At 33.5% G+C, this 16,575-nt stretch overlaps 1 protein-coding gene across 2 annotated transcripts; it reads left to right on the forward strand.

The window, feature by feature from the left end:
* Positions 1–6,452: 6,452 nt before the first annotated feature.
* Positions 6,453–11,446, forward strand: LOC131629744 (autophagy-related protein 18f). Of its 2 annotated transcripts, none has more exons than XM_058900520.1 (8): positions 6,453–7,416; positions 7,912–8,373; positions 8,471–8,890; positions 9,022–9,255; positions 9,339–10,157; positions 10,242–10,408; positions 10,728–11,096; positions 11,172–11,446. In XM_058900520.1, exons 1-7 carry the CDS (start codon positions 7,201–7,203, stop codon positions 11,092–11,094), a joined length of 2,685 nt encoding a protein of 894 aa, XP_058756503.1. In that variant the 5' UTR covers positions 6,453–7,200; the 3' UTR covers positions 11,095–11,096; positions 11,172–11,446. The 2 variants fall into 2 exon arrangements, with proteins under 2 accessions (XP_058756503.1, XP_058756502.1); XM_058900519.1 differs by having other exon boundaries at positions 6,454–7,416; positions 11,190–11,446.
* Positions 11,447–16,575: the final 5,129 nt, after the last annotated feature.

The raw sequence follows: 16,575 nt of genomic DNA on the forward strand, positions 1-16,575 counted from the left end.
TCCAGTCCACCCCCGCAGAGATGATTTACCTCAACTGAGGATTTAATCCACTAATCGCACGGATTTCAATGGTTCTCCACTTAGTCAGCAACTAAGTCTTCCAGAGTCTTCTGATCACACACTGATCACTCCAGGAACAACTGCTTAGATACCCTCTAAGACTTTTCTAGAGTATACTGATCCACACGATCACTCTAGTTACAACCTGCTTAGATAACCTCTAAGACTTCCTAGAGTATTCTGATCCACACGATCACTCTAGTTCCTTACAACTTAATGTAATCAATTCTAAGAGTATTACAATTGCTTCTTAAAAGCTATAATCACAAACTGTGATATTTCTCTTAACGGTTAAGCTTAATCTCACTAATATATTACAACAGCAATGTAGTGAGCTTTGATGAAGATGAAGATTCTGAGCTTTGAATTTGAACAGAGTTTCAGCTAGTTAATATGAGTTGTTTTGGTGCAGAATCGTTAACCTTGCTTCTCATCAGAACTTCATATTTATAGGCGTTGGAGAAGATGACCGTTGAGAGCATTTAATGCTTTGCGTGTTCCGTACAGCATCGCATTTAATGTTATACGCTTTTGTCAACTACCTCGAGCCTTGTTCACGCTGTGTCTACTGACGTAGCCTTTAATAGCTTTTAACGTTCCTTTTGTCAGTCAGCGTAGCTTGCCACTTGTACTTCCTTCTGATCTGATGTTTGTGAATACAACGTTTGAATATCATCAGAGTCAAACAGCTTGGTGCAAAGCATCTTCTGATCTTCTGACCTTGAAGTGCTTCTGAGCGTGATACCATCAGAACTTCAGTGCTTCTGTTCTCTTGTTCTTCTGATGCTTCCATAGACCCATGTTCTGATTCTGCTTCGACCATCTTCTGATGTCTTGCCAGACCATGTTCTGATGTTGCATGCTGAACCCTTTGAGACAAAGCTTCTGAGCGCTGAATTATGCGTACCCTTTATATATTTCCTGAAAAGGAAATTGCATTGGATTAGAGTACCATATAATCTTAAGCAAAATTCATATTATTGTTATCATCAAAACTAAGATAATTGATCAGAACAAATCTTGTTCTAACATTGTTGTCGATATACATCACTAGAGGTTTCTTCACTTCGATCTCAATCTCTTCTATCACAAATCTAATCCAAATTGTTTGACACGCAACATAGGATCCTGCTATATATTTAGCTTCACACTATGATAATGGCACCACATGTTGCTTTCTAGAGCACCATAAAATTAAGGCACCAAATACTTGAAAGAAGTAACTAGTTGTGTTTCTTTGATATTCCTTATCTCCACACCAATCAACATCTGAATAGAAAGTAATCGTAGCTTATTTGTTTTCAGAATCTCGTGGAAACAAATTTCCACACTTTATTGATCCTTTTAGTATTTCGGGATTATTCTTACAGCCTTCATGTGTGACACCCTTGGTTCACTCATGTATATGCTCACCAATCTGATTGAGAAACCTATATTAGGTCGAATGTTGTACACATGTCTCACAGATCCAATAGTTTGTTTAAACAAAGTTACATCGACTCTTTCCTCCTCTCTATGCTTCTCCAACTTTAAATTTGGTTCGACAAGTGAGGATGCAGGACTCGACTCATCCACCATGAATCTCTTGAGTATCTCTTTGACATACTTCCTTTGACGCAACACCATACCTAGTTTGGTAATTTGAAATTCCATGCCTATGAAATACGTTTCCCAAATTTGACATTTCAAATTCCCGTATCTCAGCTCTTTGAACTTGAACAAGTTCTCCATGCTATTTCAAGTTACCAGAAAGTCATCAATATAGAATGAGATGATTGTTATATCTTGTTCCACAACCTAAACATAGACACCATAATCAGACTTACATTTGACGAATCCCAATTAGACTAAGCACAAGTCAATTTTCTTGTTCCATGCCCTAGGTGCATCTTTCATACCATATAGCACTTTGTGCAACTTTTATACTTTCATTGCTTCCTCATATTTCACAAACCCAAGAGGTTGTGTGACATATACCTCTTCATATAAAGGACAATTTAAAAATATTGATTTCATATCTAAGTGAACTCTCAACCAGCCTTGCTTACATGCCAAGGCTACCACCAATCTAACAGTCTCTAATCTTGCTACTGGTGCATATACTTTAGAGTAGTCGATTCATTCTCTCTTAAGAAATACTCAAGCTACTAATCTTGCCTTATGTCTTACTATCGACCCATTAACACTGTGATTCAACTTGAACACCCACTTTACTTCAATAGCTTTTGCATGTGTTGGCAATTCGACTAACTCACATGTGTTGTTTCTTTCGATCAATTGTAACTCTTCGACCATAGTTGATTTCCATTGTTTATTCTTTAAATCCTTCCTATAGTTTATTGGATTAACACTTGCAAGTAAAGAAAAATGAACTAATTCTCCATATGATGTGACTTCACCATCACTAGTTACTTCAAAGTCTTGAAGCCTTGGTTGAGGAACTTTAGTTCTTTGAGGTGTTTGACTAGTGCTAGTCACAACATCTTCGACTTTGATTGTGTCCTCTTTGACTTCAACCGTGTTGGGAATGTCAGCAACTGCTTTGACTTCAACTTCAGATAAAATATCGATAATTTCTTCGACTTCGACCTCATTACTTGCTACGTCAAAGCCATAGCTTATCAATGGCTTGTAAATTGCATCACCAGAATTCCACTCCTAAAAAGAATGTTCATCAATCACAATATCTCGACTCATCATGAACTTCTCATTAATTGGATTGAACAACTTGTATGTACCAGTTTTATGATATCCTACTAAATCATAGGTTCACGATTGTCATCAAGCTTTCTTATTCTTGCATCAAGAATATGCTTGTAACACATAGAGCCAACACACCTTCATATGGCTTACTAATGGTCATTTTCCACTCCAAACATCTTCAAGAACCTCGTTCTTCAGTTTCTTTGTAGGACACCTGTTTAGCATATAGACATTAGTGGTGAGTGCTTCACCCCATAAGGATTTTGATAGATTCTTTTACTTCAGCATGCATCTCTCCATATCCAATATGGTCCTGTTTCTTATTTCTTTTATTCCATTGTGTTGAGGAGTATAATGACCAGCTACCTCATGATCAATACCATGTTTTGCATAATTTTTTTCAAATATCTTGGATGTGTATTCGCCACCTTCATCTATTAGCAGAACTTTGATCTTCTTCTCACTCTGGTTTTCGACAAGCATTTTGAATCTCTTAAATTTTTTGAATACTTCATCCTTTTTCTTATTCACATAGATCCAATGATTTTGACTATACTCATCAACGAAGGAGACAAAATACTTGTTTCCACCAATGGTATAATCCTCAAAGGGCCCACATACATCTTATTGTACTACTTCAAATATGTATGAGGATCTCATTGGCATAGTCGAAACGAAAGAAATTATGGATTGCTTCCATACTAAGCAACTTCCATAGAGTTTGTCAAGTATCACAAGACTTGGTATACCAATTACCGTATCTTGAGTAATCAGTTGATTGAGAGTCCTAAAATTCAGATGTCAAAATCTCAAATGCCACAACCAACTATTCTTGTGGTCGACAACTATTTTCAGGCATTGTACCTCTATTGAACTAATCATGGTCTTAAATGTCCTATTCTTCGACATGGGAGATTTTAAGATCAAACTATTCTGGGTGTGGAACAGTTCCAAGGCTCCATCTTTCATAACCATTGAGAAGCCTTTTTCAACCAATTGTTCAACACTTAGTAAATTGCACTTAATTCTAGGTACATATAATACATCTTTTATCATAGCCTTTGCTCCATTGCTCCTTTAAATAACTATGTTGCCAATACCTTCTGTTTGCAATGATCTATTATTAGCAAGTTTAACCTTGCCTTTCTTCGACTCGTCAAAATTTGCAAACCACACTTTTCTACCAGTAATATAATTCGAGCAACCTGTGTCGAGGAACCCGATCTTGGAGTCGACATGGTCATCTGAACCTACAGCCATAACCATCATATCTTCAGAATCACTTGCATCTTAGCGTACAAGGTCCGCTCTTTCGTCCTTGCCTTTTGTCGCTCCCTTGTCTTTCTTGCACCAATAATTCTTGGCCAAGTGACCTCACTTTTCACAGTTATAGCAATGCACACATTTTTTTATCTTCTTTGTCTTTCTAATAAGAGTTTTCTTATCCTCTTTTCGGGGATTGAGAAGCCTTATCATTAACCTTATGATTTTGAAGGGGTTCAACCAAGAATTCTTGCTCTGAGTCTTGTCTCCTCTGCCTTTGAACTTGTTGGAACCATCATGCTTCTTCCATGTCTAAACTTGTAGAGCTTGTATCGAATCTTAAACCTTATTCCTTTCGACAATCCTAATCTCACGTGCCTCCAACGAATCAACCAAATCTTCTAATTTTAGGGTTTTAGGATTGTTTGATTCTTGAATAGCTATGATAACGTGATTAAAGTGAGAGTTCAACGTACACATTACCTTCTCAACTATCATATTATCATTTAGGGTTTAACCACAACCTTTCATGACATGGACACGATTCTGCATCTTCGAGGCATAAGCTGCAATCTTTTCATCTTCTCCATTCGCAGCAATTCATACTGCTGTTACAAAGTTTTCAATTTAACAACTTTGAGTTTCTCACCTCCTTCATACTACTTGACAAGAATATCTCATGCCTCATTGCCGATTCAACGTGAGAGATCTTGTCAAAATTTGTCGAATCTGCTGTCAATTGAATGCAATACGCAACTTTACAATCTTTCTTCTTCGCCTCCTTGTGTGCGGTTTTCTGATCACCACTTGCATTCTGAGCAAGCTTAGGAACACTATTGTTGACCACTTCTAGGGTTTCATGGAAACCAAACAAGGACTTCATCTGCTTGCTCCAACGATTCCACTTTTTACCGTCAAGAATTGGAAGAGAATTTAAAATGTCATTAGCACCATTCGTCTTTGCAATGATTTATTAACAACCCATAATTCCAGAAACACGATCACCGATGTGTGATTCTTAAAAACACGATCAAGAACCTAACCGGAATTCTAGATACCAAATTGTTAGTGTGTGAGACACTTTTATTGAGGAGAGAAAGAAAAAGAGAATAAAGAAATAAGGATTGTTATTATTGAAGGTGAAAATAGAAACTGAATTACAACATGTATTTATATTCAATTAAATGACTTATATACTAAGTAACTAACATAACAAACCCTAACCCTAATTAACTTGGGCTTAAGCTACAACTTGGATTATATCACAATATTAACAATTTATATGTCCTTGTTGCAATTGAGTTCTGGTTTGCACAGCTCTCTTTGATTAAAAAGACAAGGAAAAAGCTAACATGTGCCCCAAGGGCACAAATTAATAAACAATTTTTAGAAATAATTTCTTGGAACACGTGCATTAAATGTGTCGAAAATTTAAATATGACTTTATTACATTTAATTATATTTAACTTTTTCTAATTATAATATCCTTAACATGTGCCCCTAGGGCATATGTTAGTAGCATGACTCAATCGATAATCTATGAACAATAGTCTATTTTTTCATATTACACCTTCGAAAAATTACTTCTAAATTCATTGAATAATTAATATAGATAGTTTATATCAAGGTCGTTTCAAGTTTTTTGAGACTCTGTGTAGGTTAGTTATAATTTAACTCATGAAAAAATAATTAGATGCCATATCTAACCAAAACTTAACAATAATAAAGATTTATGAGGTCTTATCAAAAGAAAGTTTAAGTGTAAAATTTTGAGACCCTGTGCGGTAGTCCGTCTTACACGTCCTCAAAGACGGTTCTAATTTATATATTGTTCAAATATATTAGTTATTCAACGTATTTAAAATATTAATTTTTTTATAAATGATATTGAAGAGGGTAATTTTTTATTTAATATTAATGTTAAATTAGTTTATATTAAAAGCATATATATTTAAAATCTTATTAATATACATATTTATAAAAATATTATTAATATAATGCAAACAAATTTTTTGGTTTCACCATATGCTTGTTTTGTTTCTTCCACCCTAATTCAAATAACTCATATTTTTATGATTGAATCCACATAAAAGGTTAAAGTGATACTCATATGTCATCATTGTTATTCCATAACTAGCTACTTCACGAGTTGTAAACCACGATGGTATCGGGACCATTAAACTCCAACATTCATTTAATTTAATCACATTTATTAATTAATTAATTATAATCACGAATTAATAAATAAACGTATTTAATTAAATTAAATTCATTTTATAAAAATTTATAAATTAAAAAAAAAATCTGTTGTTTTTGATAAAGGACAAGACGTGTCAATAGAGAAGAACGAGGTTAGTTTTAGGTTGAATTGAACTGGAAGTAACAACTTTGAAACAATTTATTCCAACACAAAAACACCAACACAACAACACAACCTCAAACGTGAAAACATTAACTAAAACAAAAAAAAAAAACATTTATTTTTTTCCCAAAAAAAAAAAACCTTAGAGACGTAAACGAAGACTCTTTTTAATTTCACAAATTCATTTCGCTTCTTCTTTCTTTCCTTCGTTATCCATTTACCAATTCCAATCTCTTTCTCTCTCTAACTTTTTCTCTCTCTTTCTCTCTCCTCAGATCTTCTTCCCCAGTTTCTCCGGCGATTCTTCTGCAATTTTTGGCTGCACTATTATTTCTTCTTTCATATTTCATCGTATATAACATGCGTAACTTTTTCAATTCGTAAATTTTTTTTTGCTTGTTTTTGATTTTTTGTGATTAGTTCAATCATTGTTATTTGATTTGTGATTAGTACTATCAGAATCATTGTTTGTATTTTTTTGAGGGAATACGTGAAGGAAGAAAAATCGGTTGTTGATTGATTGAAGAAAATTACGAAAATTTTTCCTTTTTTTGTCGTTTGGTGGTTTTCTTTGTTTTTTAGTGCCTCCAAACAAAACTTGAAAAAAAAAAGGAACAAATTTGATCTGGGGTGGTGTTTTTTGTGGTTGTGATTGAAAATTTGGAAACTTTAGGGTGAGGGGAAGGGATTGAAGACACGTGTGTGAATTGGTGGTGGATTGAAGGGAAGGGAATTTGGAGGTGTTATGATTGAAGGTGAATTTGAGGGATTATTGAAAGTTGTTGTGTTGTGGTTTGGTGTTATTTTGGTTGATGGGGATGAGGAATGATGGGCAGAAACAACAGGTTCTTCACCAGGGGGGTGGTGTTGGTGTTGGTGGCAGAACCAATGGTTTTATTCCGAGTTCGTTTCGGGCGCTCTCGAGTTACCTGAGGATTGTTTCCTCGGGTGCTTCTACCGTTGCACGATCGGCTGCGTCCGTTGCTTCGTCGATTGTGGATAGGGATGATGTTGCTGATCATGATCAGGTGTGTGAGATTAGGTTTTATATGATTTTAAGAGATATTAAGATTATAGATTGCTTGGTTATTGTCATTTTAACCTCGTGGTGTTTATCGGTTTAGATTTTGATTTTTTTTAGGTTTGTTTTTTATTAAATATAATTTAATGCGATAAAATCGGATTACTTATCTCACTGCTCGGATTAGGGTTCTTCTAATCAATAGGTGGTAGAAGGCATAATCTGTGTAGTTGTTGATTAATGTTAGTTCATACTTAGTATTTAAGGAATGCGGGTATATTTAATTTTCAATTCGTTCGGTAATTATCTCATAGTGATTTTCTTGCTTGAATTTGTTGTATGGAAGTTTTAAACTAAAAAGGTGCGTAGAATTTTTTATGGTAAGTTTGAGGTATATTATGTGTGCAATTTCTTTTGGGGAAAAGTAGTGATAATACTACATTGGGGTTTTTTCGATTTTTCATTTGGGGTGATGATTCATTTCAATGCTCATCTTGTATAGGTGATCTGGGCCGGGTTTGATCAGTTGGAGGGTGAGGGTGATATTGTTCAACAAGTGCTTCTTCTAGGCTATCGGTCCGGGTTTCAGGTTTGGCATGTTGATGAATCAAACAATGTCCGGGACCTTGTTTCCAAACACGACGGTCCTGTTTCTTTTATGCAAATGGTTCCAAATCCAATTGCATTGAAGAAATCAGAAGACAAGTTTGCAAGCAGCCGCCCGTTGTTGGTAGTTTGTGCTGACGGGGTCTTTGCTGGTGGGAGCAATGCTAAGGATGGGTCGACTGGTCCTAATGGAACCACGTCAAACTCCCATGACCAAATGAATGGCAACTATATGCCAACTACCGTTCAGTTTTATTCAATGAAATCTCACTCATATGTTCATGTAATGAAGTTTAGATCTGTTGTTTATTCTGTACGGTGCAGTTCTCGAATAGTCGCCGTTTCTCAATCCACTCAGGTATGTCATTTTAGGGTTCTATTCTGCGGGGTAATTAAACCATATTTTTACTACCTGGTTTTTGAAATGTTAAATGGAGCCGTGGTTTATTTTGCAGATACATTGTTTTAATGCTACAAATTTAGAAAGGGAATATACTTTACTTACCAATCCAATAGTGATGAATTCTCCTGGATCTGTCGGCATAGGCTATGGACCACTTGCGGTGGGTCCAAGATGGCTGGCTTATAGTGGAAGCCCAGTTGCGGTATCCACTTCCAGCCATGTCAGCCCGCAGCATTTAACACCTTCTGCAAGCTTTCCTGTTTTTTCTACAAATGGGAGCTTGATTGCACACTATGCCAAAGAGTCAAGCAAGCATCTTGCTACCGGGATTGTGACCCTTGGAGATATGGGATATAAGAAACTTTCTAGATACTGTTCTGAAAACAATGGTTCACTACAATCTGTGAATTCTGGACCAAAGGTCAATGGCAGCATTAATGGCCATTCCGCAGATTTAGATAACATTGGAATGGTAAACACTATTCTTTTTTTTTATTTGGTGTTTAATTTATTAATGGAGTTGTATGTATCGCGCTTTGAAGTATTTATATTGTTACTAAAGTTTTGGTTCAACTCTTGTTTTGAACACGGTAATACTTTCAGGTCATTGTTAAAGATATTGTCTCTAAAAACGTTGTTGCCCAATTTCGAGCTCACAAAAGTCCGATTTCAGCCTTATGTTTTGATCCAAGTGGCACCATATTAGTGACCACTTCTGTTCAGGGTCATAACATAAATGTTTTTAAGATTATGCCTGTGCGTGAGAATTCGTCAGCATCTGATGCCGGTCCTTCTTACGCTCATTTATACAGGCTGCAACGTGGTTTTACAAATGCGGTGAGTGCTTGTTCATTCTCACTTGTCCTCCGATTTAATATATAATATTATTATTTTTTATAAATCTGTATTTGACTTTCCAGGTTATACAAGATATTAGTTTCAGTGACGACAGCAAGTGGATTATGATTAGTTCCTCGAGGGGCACTAGCCATTTATTTGCCATAAATCCTCAAGGAGGATATGTAAATATTCAGTCGAATGATGATAGTCCTACAAAAAATAGTGGATTAAGCGCTACGACTAATCAAGTAGTTCGTCGGTCTCCTATGTCAGCCGTTCAAATGCCTAAACAGCAGAGCCTGTACGTGGGTGGCCCTCCGATCACACTTTCTGTAGTAAGCAGAATTAGGAATGGATCTAATGGTTGGAGAGGCACGGTAAGTGGTGCCGCTGCAGCTGCAACTGGTAGGAAGAATTCGCTTTCTGGAGCTATTGCTTCGTCTTTCCGTATTTTTAAAGGAAGTAGAGCCATGTACGGGGAAGGGAACAATTCCAAGGCAAATTATCACTTATTAGTCTTTTCACCTACTGGATCGATGATACAGTATGCTCTTCGGACAGTAACTGGCCAAGACTCAGCTGTTGTTTCTGGATTATCTCCTACTTATGAATCAACTCCCCAGGCCGATGCGAGATTAGTGGTTGAGGCAATGCATAAGTGGAATATATATCATAGTCGGAGAGAGCGAGAAGACAATGTTGACATATATGGCGAAAATGGAATTTCTGACAGCAGCAAAATATATCCAGAGGAAGTAGAGGAGAACATCATTAACCCTAAAGTTAAAAACGTTGTCACAAAAGGGAATCCATCTGTCAATGAAGAGCATCATTTGTATATTTCAGAAGCGGAACTTCAAATGCATCCACCTCAGATTCCGTTATGGGCGAAGCAAGAGGTATATGGTCTTATAATTGGAAATTGTTCTTTTATTTTACACCCTTTAGTTAGATATTGAAATACATAATTTGTGTACAAACAGATATATTTTAACTCAATGTTGAAAGAGTCCACCATAATGGATGTAGAAGCTGCTTCAGGAGGAGAGTTTGAGATTGAAAGGATTCCAACTTGCATGATTGAAGCTAGACCAAAAGACCTGGTTCCAATTTTCAACTACATGCAGACCCCAAAATCACAACAAACAAGGTATGACAACAAATTGAAGTGATTAGACTTAAAAGGTCACAAGATTTATATATTGGCCATTGTTTAGAATTGTGTGGTTGGGCCTAACTCAACCCTAAAAAACCGGTTTGTAGAGTGAGAATTGCCCTGACTTATAAGTACATGTTCAGGCCATATATTGTCCGATGTGAGACTCTTAACACCATTATGCTTAATATTTTATTTAAGCATAATGCGCACTCATAGATGCATAAAAATACATACAAACATATGGTGCACTATCGCACCGCATTATATAGCTTACTTATTTATTAACTAAAGATTATCATTTGTTATACAGGTCTCCTTCTATGGATAGCAAGATAAATGACCAAGCGTTGCATCGCAGTTCTGAGCTTTCTGGAAATGGTAGAATTTCACCTAGGCGTCTTTCAGAGTCTCTCGAGTGCACGACTAACTATGGCGGTGAAGTTATCAATCATAAAGGTCAAATAGAAGGAACTGAGTGGGATAATCATGTGATGCCGGCAGAAACTAATGGCTTTGTAAATAACAATGACACCCTTAAACCAAATTCTCTGCATGAGATTGTAAATAACAGGAGAGAGCACTTAAACACGGGCGCTCATCTCATGCGTGTAAATAGCAACAACTCAAGCCCTGAAACTGAGGAACATCTTGAAGAAAACGAAGATGAATTTGATTGAAGGTAATAATATATCCATTTCTGATTCATAAACCGTCATGAGTTACAATCTGTTGACATCTTGTTTGATATATTTAGTGATGAATATTGATTCAGGCATGGAAATATTCTTTCATTTGGCACTAGAGGCTAAATTAACACTGTTTATAAAATGGTTGAAGAGGTAGGAAGCTTGAGGAGTAATGGCTTGCTATGCAAGAAAAGTTGTGGATACTGCTTTGGTTTCTTTTTCTGTTTGACATTTGTAAATGACAGACAGAACAAATGATGTATATCAATAATTAGTTTTCAATTTGTAAATAATAGAATCATCACTCTTTTTTATTCTATTAATTAAATTGATTTCCCTATCATTATTATCATTGGGTTGATTAGAAAAAAAATGTTGTTTTTAGGAACATAGAATATATATGTATTAAAAGAATAAAGTCTTGTAATTTGTAAACTAATGAAAAATTCATCTTGAATCCAAACTTCATCTTGAATTTGTCCTATTTGCCTGATACATTGTTCTCTAATCCTAAAAACTTCACCTTGACCCCCCTGCAATGATCTGGTGCAGTTCTCTGATGCCGTTTTCCAAAAATTAATCTTTTAAATTTAGAATATAAAGTGTACTTTTGAGACTTCTGGATTCTAAAATTCGAAATTGTTGAACTCATCATTTCATTAAATAAGATGAAATTTAACATGTTATATGTCAAACAAACACCTACAATAAGTTGTGAATAATTTATTATATCGATTAAATAAAATTTACATTTTAATCGAGCTTAATTATGCACATCGCGATCTCATCAAATGTTAGGACGAATTGAACATCCAGCACAAGCTCACTTGACTAATATAACATCTAATTGGATATGTCCCTTGGTCCTATATTGACTAAATATTAAAAACATGATTTTCAAATTATCGTTGTTTGGAAGTTGCATGTTGGTGGACTGAACATGTCCATCAACGGCTGGCGGACGATGATACTCACCACTAACCACCATTCTTGTATTGCAGTAGGTTGAGGCAAAGATTCAATTCGTTCATTTGGTGCTTTAGTTGGTTGAGGCAAAGATTCATTTCGTTCATTTGGTGCTTCAAATTGGACAATGTAACATCAACATTGACCTAAACAAATGAGGAAAAGTTCCCTTTTTGTAGTAAACTGCGTTGAGGTAGAGCCGGTCCTAATTTTTTAGAGGTCCTGGGCAAATAATAAAAATTGAGCTCTAATAAAAAATTGAACAACTAACCAGGAATTTTTATTTATTTTTTTCGGATTGTGTTTTTACCTTCTTTTCAGAGAGAGGAAAAAAACACTGTATTAGCTCAAAGGCAAGGGTGGTGATTGCGGTTGTCATCGCAAGTGACGGCGGCAGTGGCTGGCACGTAGGAGACAAAGGTTTGACGATGAAGAGGTAACAGAAAGATAAATACATGAAAATGTATTAAGGAATGAGATAGAATTTTATATTGGCGTCGAAGCATTCAAAGAGAGATATTTTTTATATTTAAACTACAAACTAAAAAATAGTTTTAAGTATCTCAAATGAATTTGACTAATACAATTATAATTTCTATATATGCATGGTTAATATGAAAGTGCTTTAATTAATAAACAACTAAAATTTGAAATTGTAAAATATAAGAATACCTATTGATGATTTAATTTTGAGAATTTCTTTACCCACCTCCTAACCTTCTTAGTCACCTCTGGCGAATTTACCAAAATACCCTTTGTTTCGGAAATACATTTCCGAAAACATACTTTTATTGAAAAAAAAAGGTGTTTTCGGAAATGCACTTCCGAAAACACGAAAAAAAGGTGTTTTCGGAGATGCATTTCCGAAAACACCCCTTTTTTGAGTTTTCGGAGATGCATTTCCGAAAACACTTTTTGGGAGAGGGGTGTTTTCGGAGATGCATATCCGAAATATTCCAAGACCAAATTGGTCTTGGAATGTCTCGGATATACACTCCCGAAAGAATTCAATAATTATTAAAAAATTAAAATCAAGGTGAATCAATACAATAAATAGGTATAAAATGAAAGTGAATCAATAAAATGAAGGTGAATCAATAAAATCAAGGTGAATCAAAATTTCCTAAACAATTTTAAAGTTAAAAATTATTTTACTAACTTATATAAATCAAAAACATCTTAATTTCATAAGTAAATTTTGAATTATATAAAATTAAATATAAAATTTATTCATTAAATAAAATTAAGACAATTTTTTTTAAAATTTTTTTAAACTAATAAAAAATTATAACTCATTTTTAATTATGAATCAGAATAGAAATATATAAATATATAATAATAATTATTAATTTTGTAAGTGAAATATATAAATATATAATATATAAATATATAATAATTATTATATAAATACATAAATATATAATAATTATTATAAATTAAAACACTCATTTTTTTAATTTTTATAATTATTATATAAATATATAAATATATAATAATTTTTATAAATATATAATAATTATTATAATTATTATATAAATATATAAATTAAAACACTCATTTTTTTAATTTTTTTATAAATATATAACAATTATTATAAATATATAAATAAAAAATTATAACTTATTTTGTAAGTGAAATTATTTTAATTTTTTAATTAAAATTATTTTAAATTTTAAAATATGAATCAGGATAGAAATATATAATAACTATTATTCATAACTCATAAATTATATCAAAATATATAATTATTATTATTTATTACTCATAAATTATATCAAATTTATGATATGTGAATTAATTAATATCCTAAAATTAATTTTTGGGATTTTTTTAGATTTTTTTTTGTTGTTTCGGAGATGCATCTCCGAATTAGTCAAAATCCCAATTTTTGAGATTTTTTCGGAAATGCACTTCCGAAGTCTAGAAAAATTTAGAAAAAAAATATTTTGAAAATGCATTTTCGAAGCGGGGTAAAATGGAGTTTTCGCAGGGGGTGATCCCCATAGGGAGGTGGGTAAAGAAATTTTCTTAATTTTTAAAATAAACATTAAAAATTTGTATTTTAAACATAACACTTTTAAAACATTAAGACATAACAATAAAAGCTTCAAAATTTTACTAGAATTGATATATAAATATAAGGGAAACTAACTAGTTAAATAAAATTATAAAATCTTATAAATAATACATCAACATGAGAGAGTGAGGAAATGAGAGAGACGACTAGAGTAATTCATCCTCTAGCCATAAACCCTTCCTGATCGTCCTTTTATTAGATCAACCACCCGTTTGTTGGATGTGTTGCCCCTTTTATTAAAGATGTCATATTTTTATGGAATGACTCACCTAACATGAGAGAGCGAGGAAGTGACGTGTCTGTGATCATCTACGATATAAAAGGAGTCTTAGGGAAGTTAACCATGCTCCCCTGAATAACAAGAGATTAACTATCCACTCCCATATTTTATGAGAAGCATTTTCTATTCCCAAAGGGCATATGATCTAGGCCCAATACGACTATAACTATCTCAACCCTAAAGTTGGGGATGGACAATCACATATTCACACAAAAACTACATACATAGAGCATCTCACTCCCTTGTATGAGATAACTCTAAATCCTACAACACACCCTAAAATGTCTGGTCAAGGAGACATATTATACATTTCCCTCCCAAATATGTCTGAGCATATATTCCCCACAATAACAAAATACAAATGTATCATATGGGTCTCTTGAATATACCTTGACCTCGACCTCCTAAATCTCAACACTTACACCTCGGGAACGTCAATCTCAACCATCTGCATCTCAAGCTATGGTTGTGGCTCTAAGCCTCTAATGGTCCAGCTCTATCAATGTATATCTTATGTATACACTTCTACCTAAAAGAGACAATATAAGAGTCTTTATGTTTCTTTAGTGTTGGTCCTAAACATGTTCATGTTAATTACCACAAACATGAACTACATGAAAAATTTGACAAGAAAATAACTTAAACCTAAAATCAATATTTTATATTGTCATGGTTCTAATTATAGAATCCAAAGACATGTTTGGAGGTGTGTTTGGTTTTTATAATTCAAAAACAAGCCTTTGCGTGTCCAAATTCTACAATCCATATACTATAGTTAACTTAGAAGAAGAAAAAATGCAATGCATTAAATAATATAATCAAGCAAAGATGCAGTAACATGTTTTGAAGTGAGGGGAAGGCAAAAAGTTTCTTGGTTAAAAAAATGTTTCATATTCTAAAATTCAGAGACCTCAAAAATACAATCCGAATTCTAGAACTTAAAAGGAAAATTCGGTTTATAAAAAGAAAATTCCCATATTTTCTTATAGTAAAATAAAAAACTTACTTAAAACTCGAAGAAATATAAATGAAGAATTTTTTTTGGAACTCCATCTTTTTAATACTTTTCAACGAAAATTTGATTATTAATAATAAAAAATATTAATTTATCATGACTATTTTTTGGAACTCAAAAATAATTTACTTTAATTAATGAACTTTTGAAATGAAATTCCATTCTTGATTAGTCAAATAAAATGTGATTGCTTTCGGATAGAAAATATGTTATAGTGAGATTATATTCTACCAATTGCCATTTTTATGGAAAATGCACTCAAATTGAAACTCATAATGTGATGTACATTTTGAATATATGAGTCTAGTGTTTGTCGTGTTCATAGCCTTTTTAGCCAAAAGATCTTTGAGAGCCAGCAATAGAAATGGAATATCTTCCTATCAAAGTCATTCTCCATAAACTCATAAGAAACCAACTGCTCCCTTTCAACATTTCCTTTTATGTGGTCCAATAATAACAAGTACCAAAGCTCACATGATATAAACAAGATAAATTGGATATAATATAAAGCTATATTAAAAGACCGGGCCACACTTTTCCCCCATGAAGGCAAAATTTTACCTCTTACCTCTGCAATTATACTCGTATTCCTACGCAAACAATTTTAGACCAAAATATCCTTATATAGATAATTTATACTTTAAATTTTTTTTCTTTTTTCTCACATTTCAGAAAAGCTCTCAGAACACTCAAAAATATATAAATCCAAACACATTTTTAAAGTTATTTGGTTTACAAAATTACACACCTTAGAAGTGTTCTGATAAAGTAATTGTCAAAACATGCTTTGGAAGTGTTCCGATAAAGTAATTGTCAAAACGTGTTCAGGTAAAGAAATTCACACCGAAACACTATTTAAAGTGTTCCGGTTTTCAAAAATTCAAAAACAAAATCATTTAGCAATTTCGGCAGCAGGTTACAACCGTGGCCTAAAGTAAATAGACATGAGAATTTTTAACAGAACGCTTTTGAAAAGTGTTTCGATGGTTTTGAAATGTTGCTGAAACTCATTTAACAAGTTTTTGGTGTAGTAAAAATTGAAATGATAAATTGGTTAAAAATATTGAAGGCTAAAACTGACATTTTTAAAAAATTGTAGGGATACAAGTCGAATTGTAAGGATATGAAATAAAT

Source organism: Vicia villosa, unplaced genomic scaffold (assembly GCF_029867415.1).
Source record: "Vicia villosa cultivar HV-30 ecotype Madison, WI unplaced genomic scaffold, Vvil1.0 ctg.000602F_1_1_3, whole genome shotgun sequence".
Classification (NCBI taxonomy): Eukaryota; Viridiplantae; Streptophyta; class Magnoliopsida; order Fabales; family Fabaceae; genus Vicia; species Vicia villosa.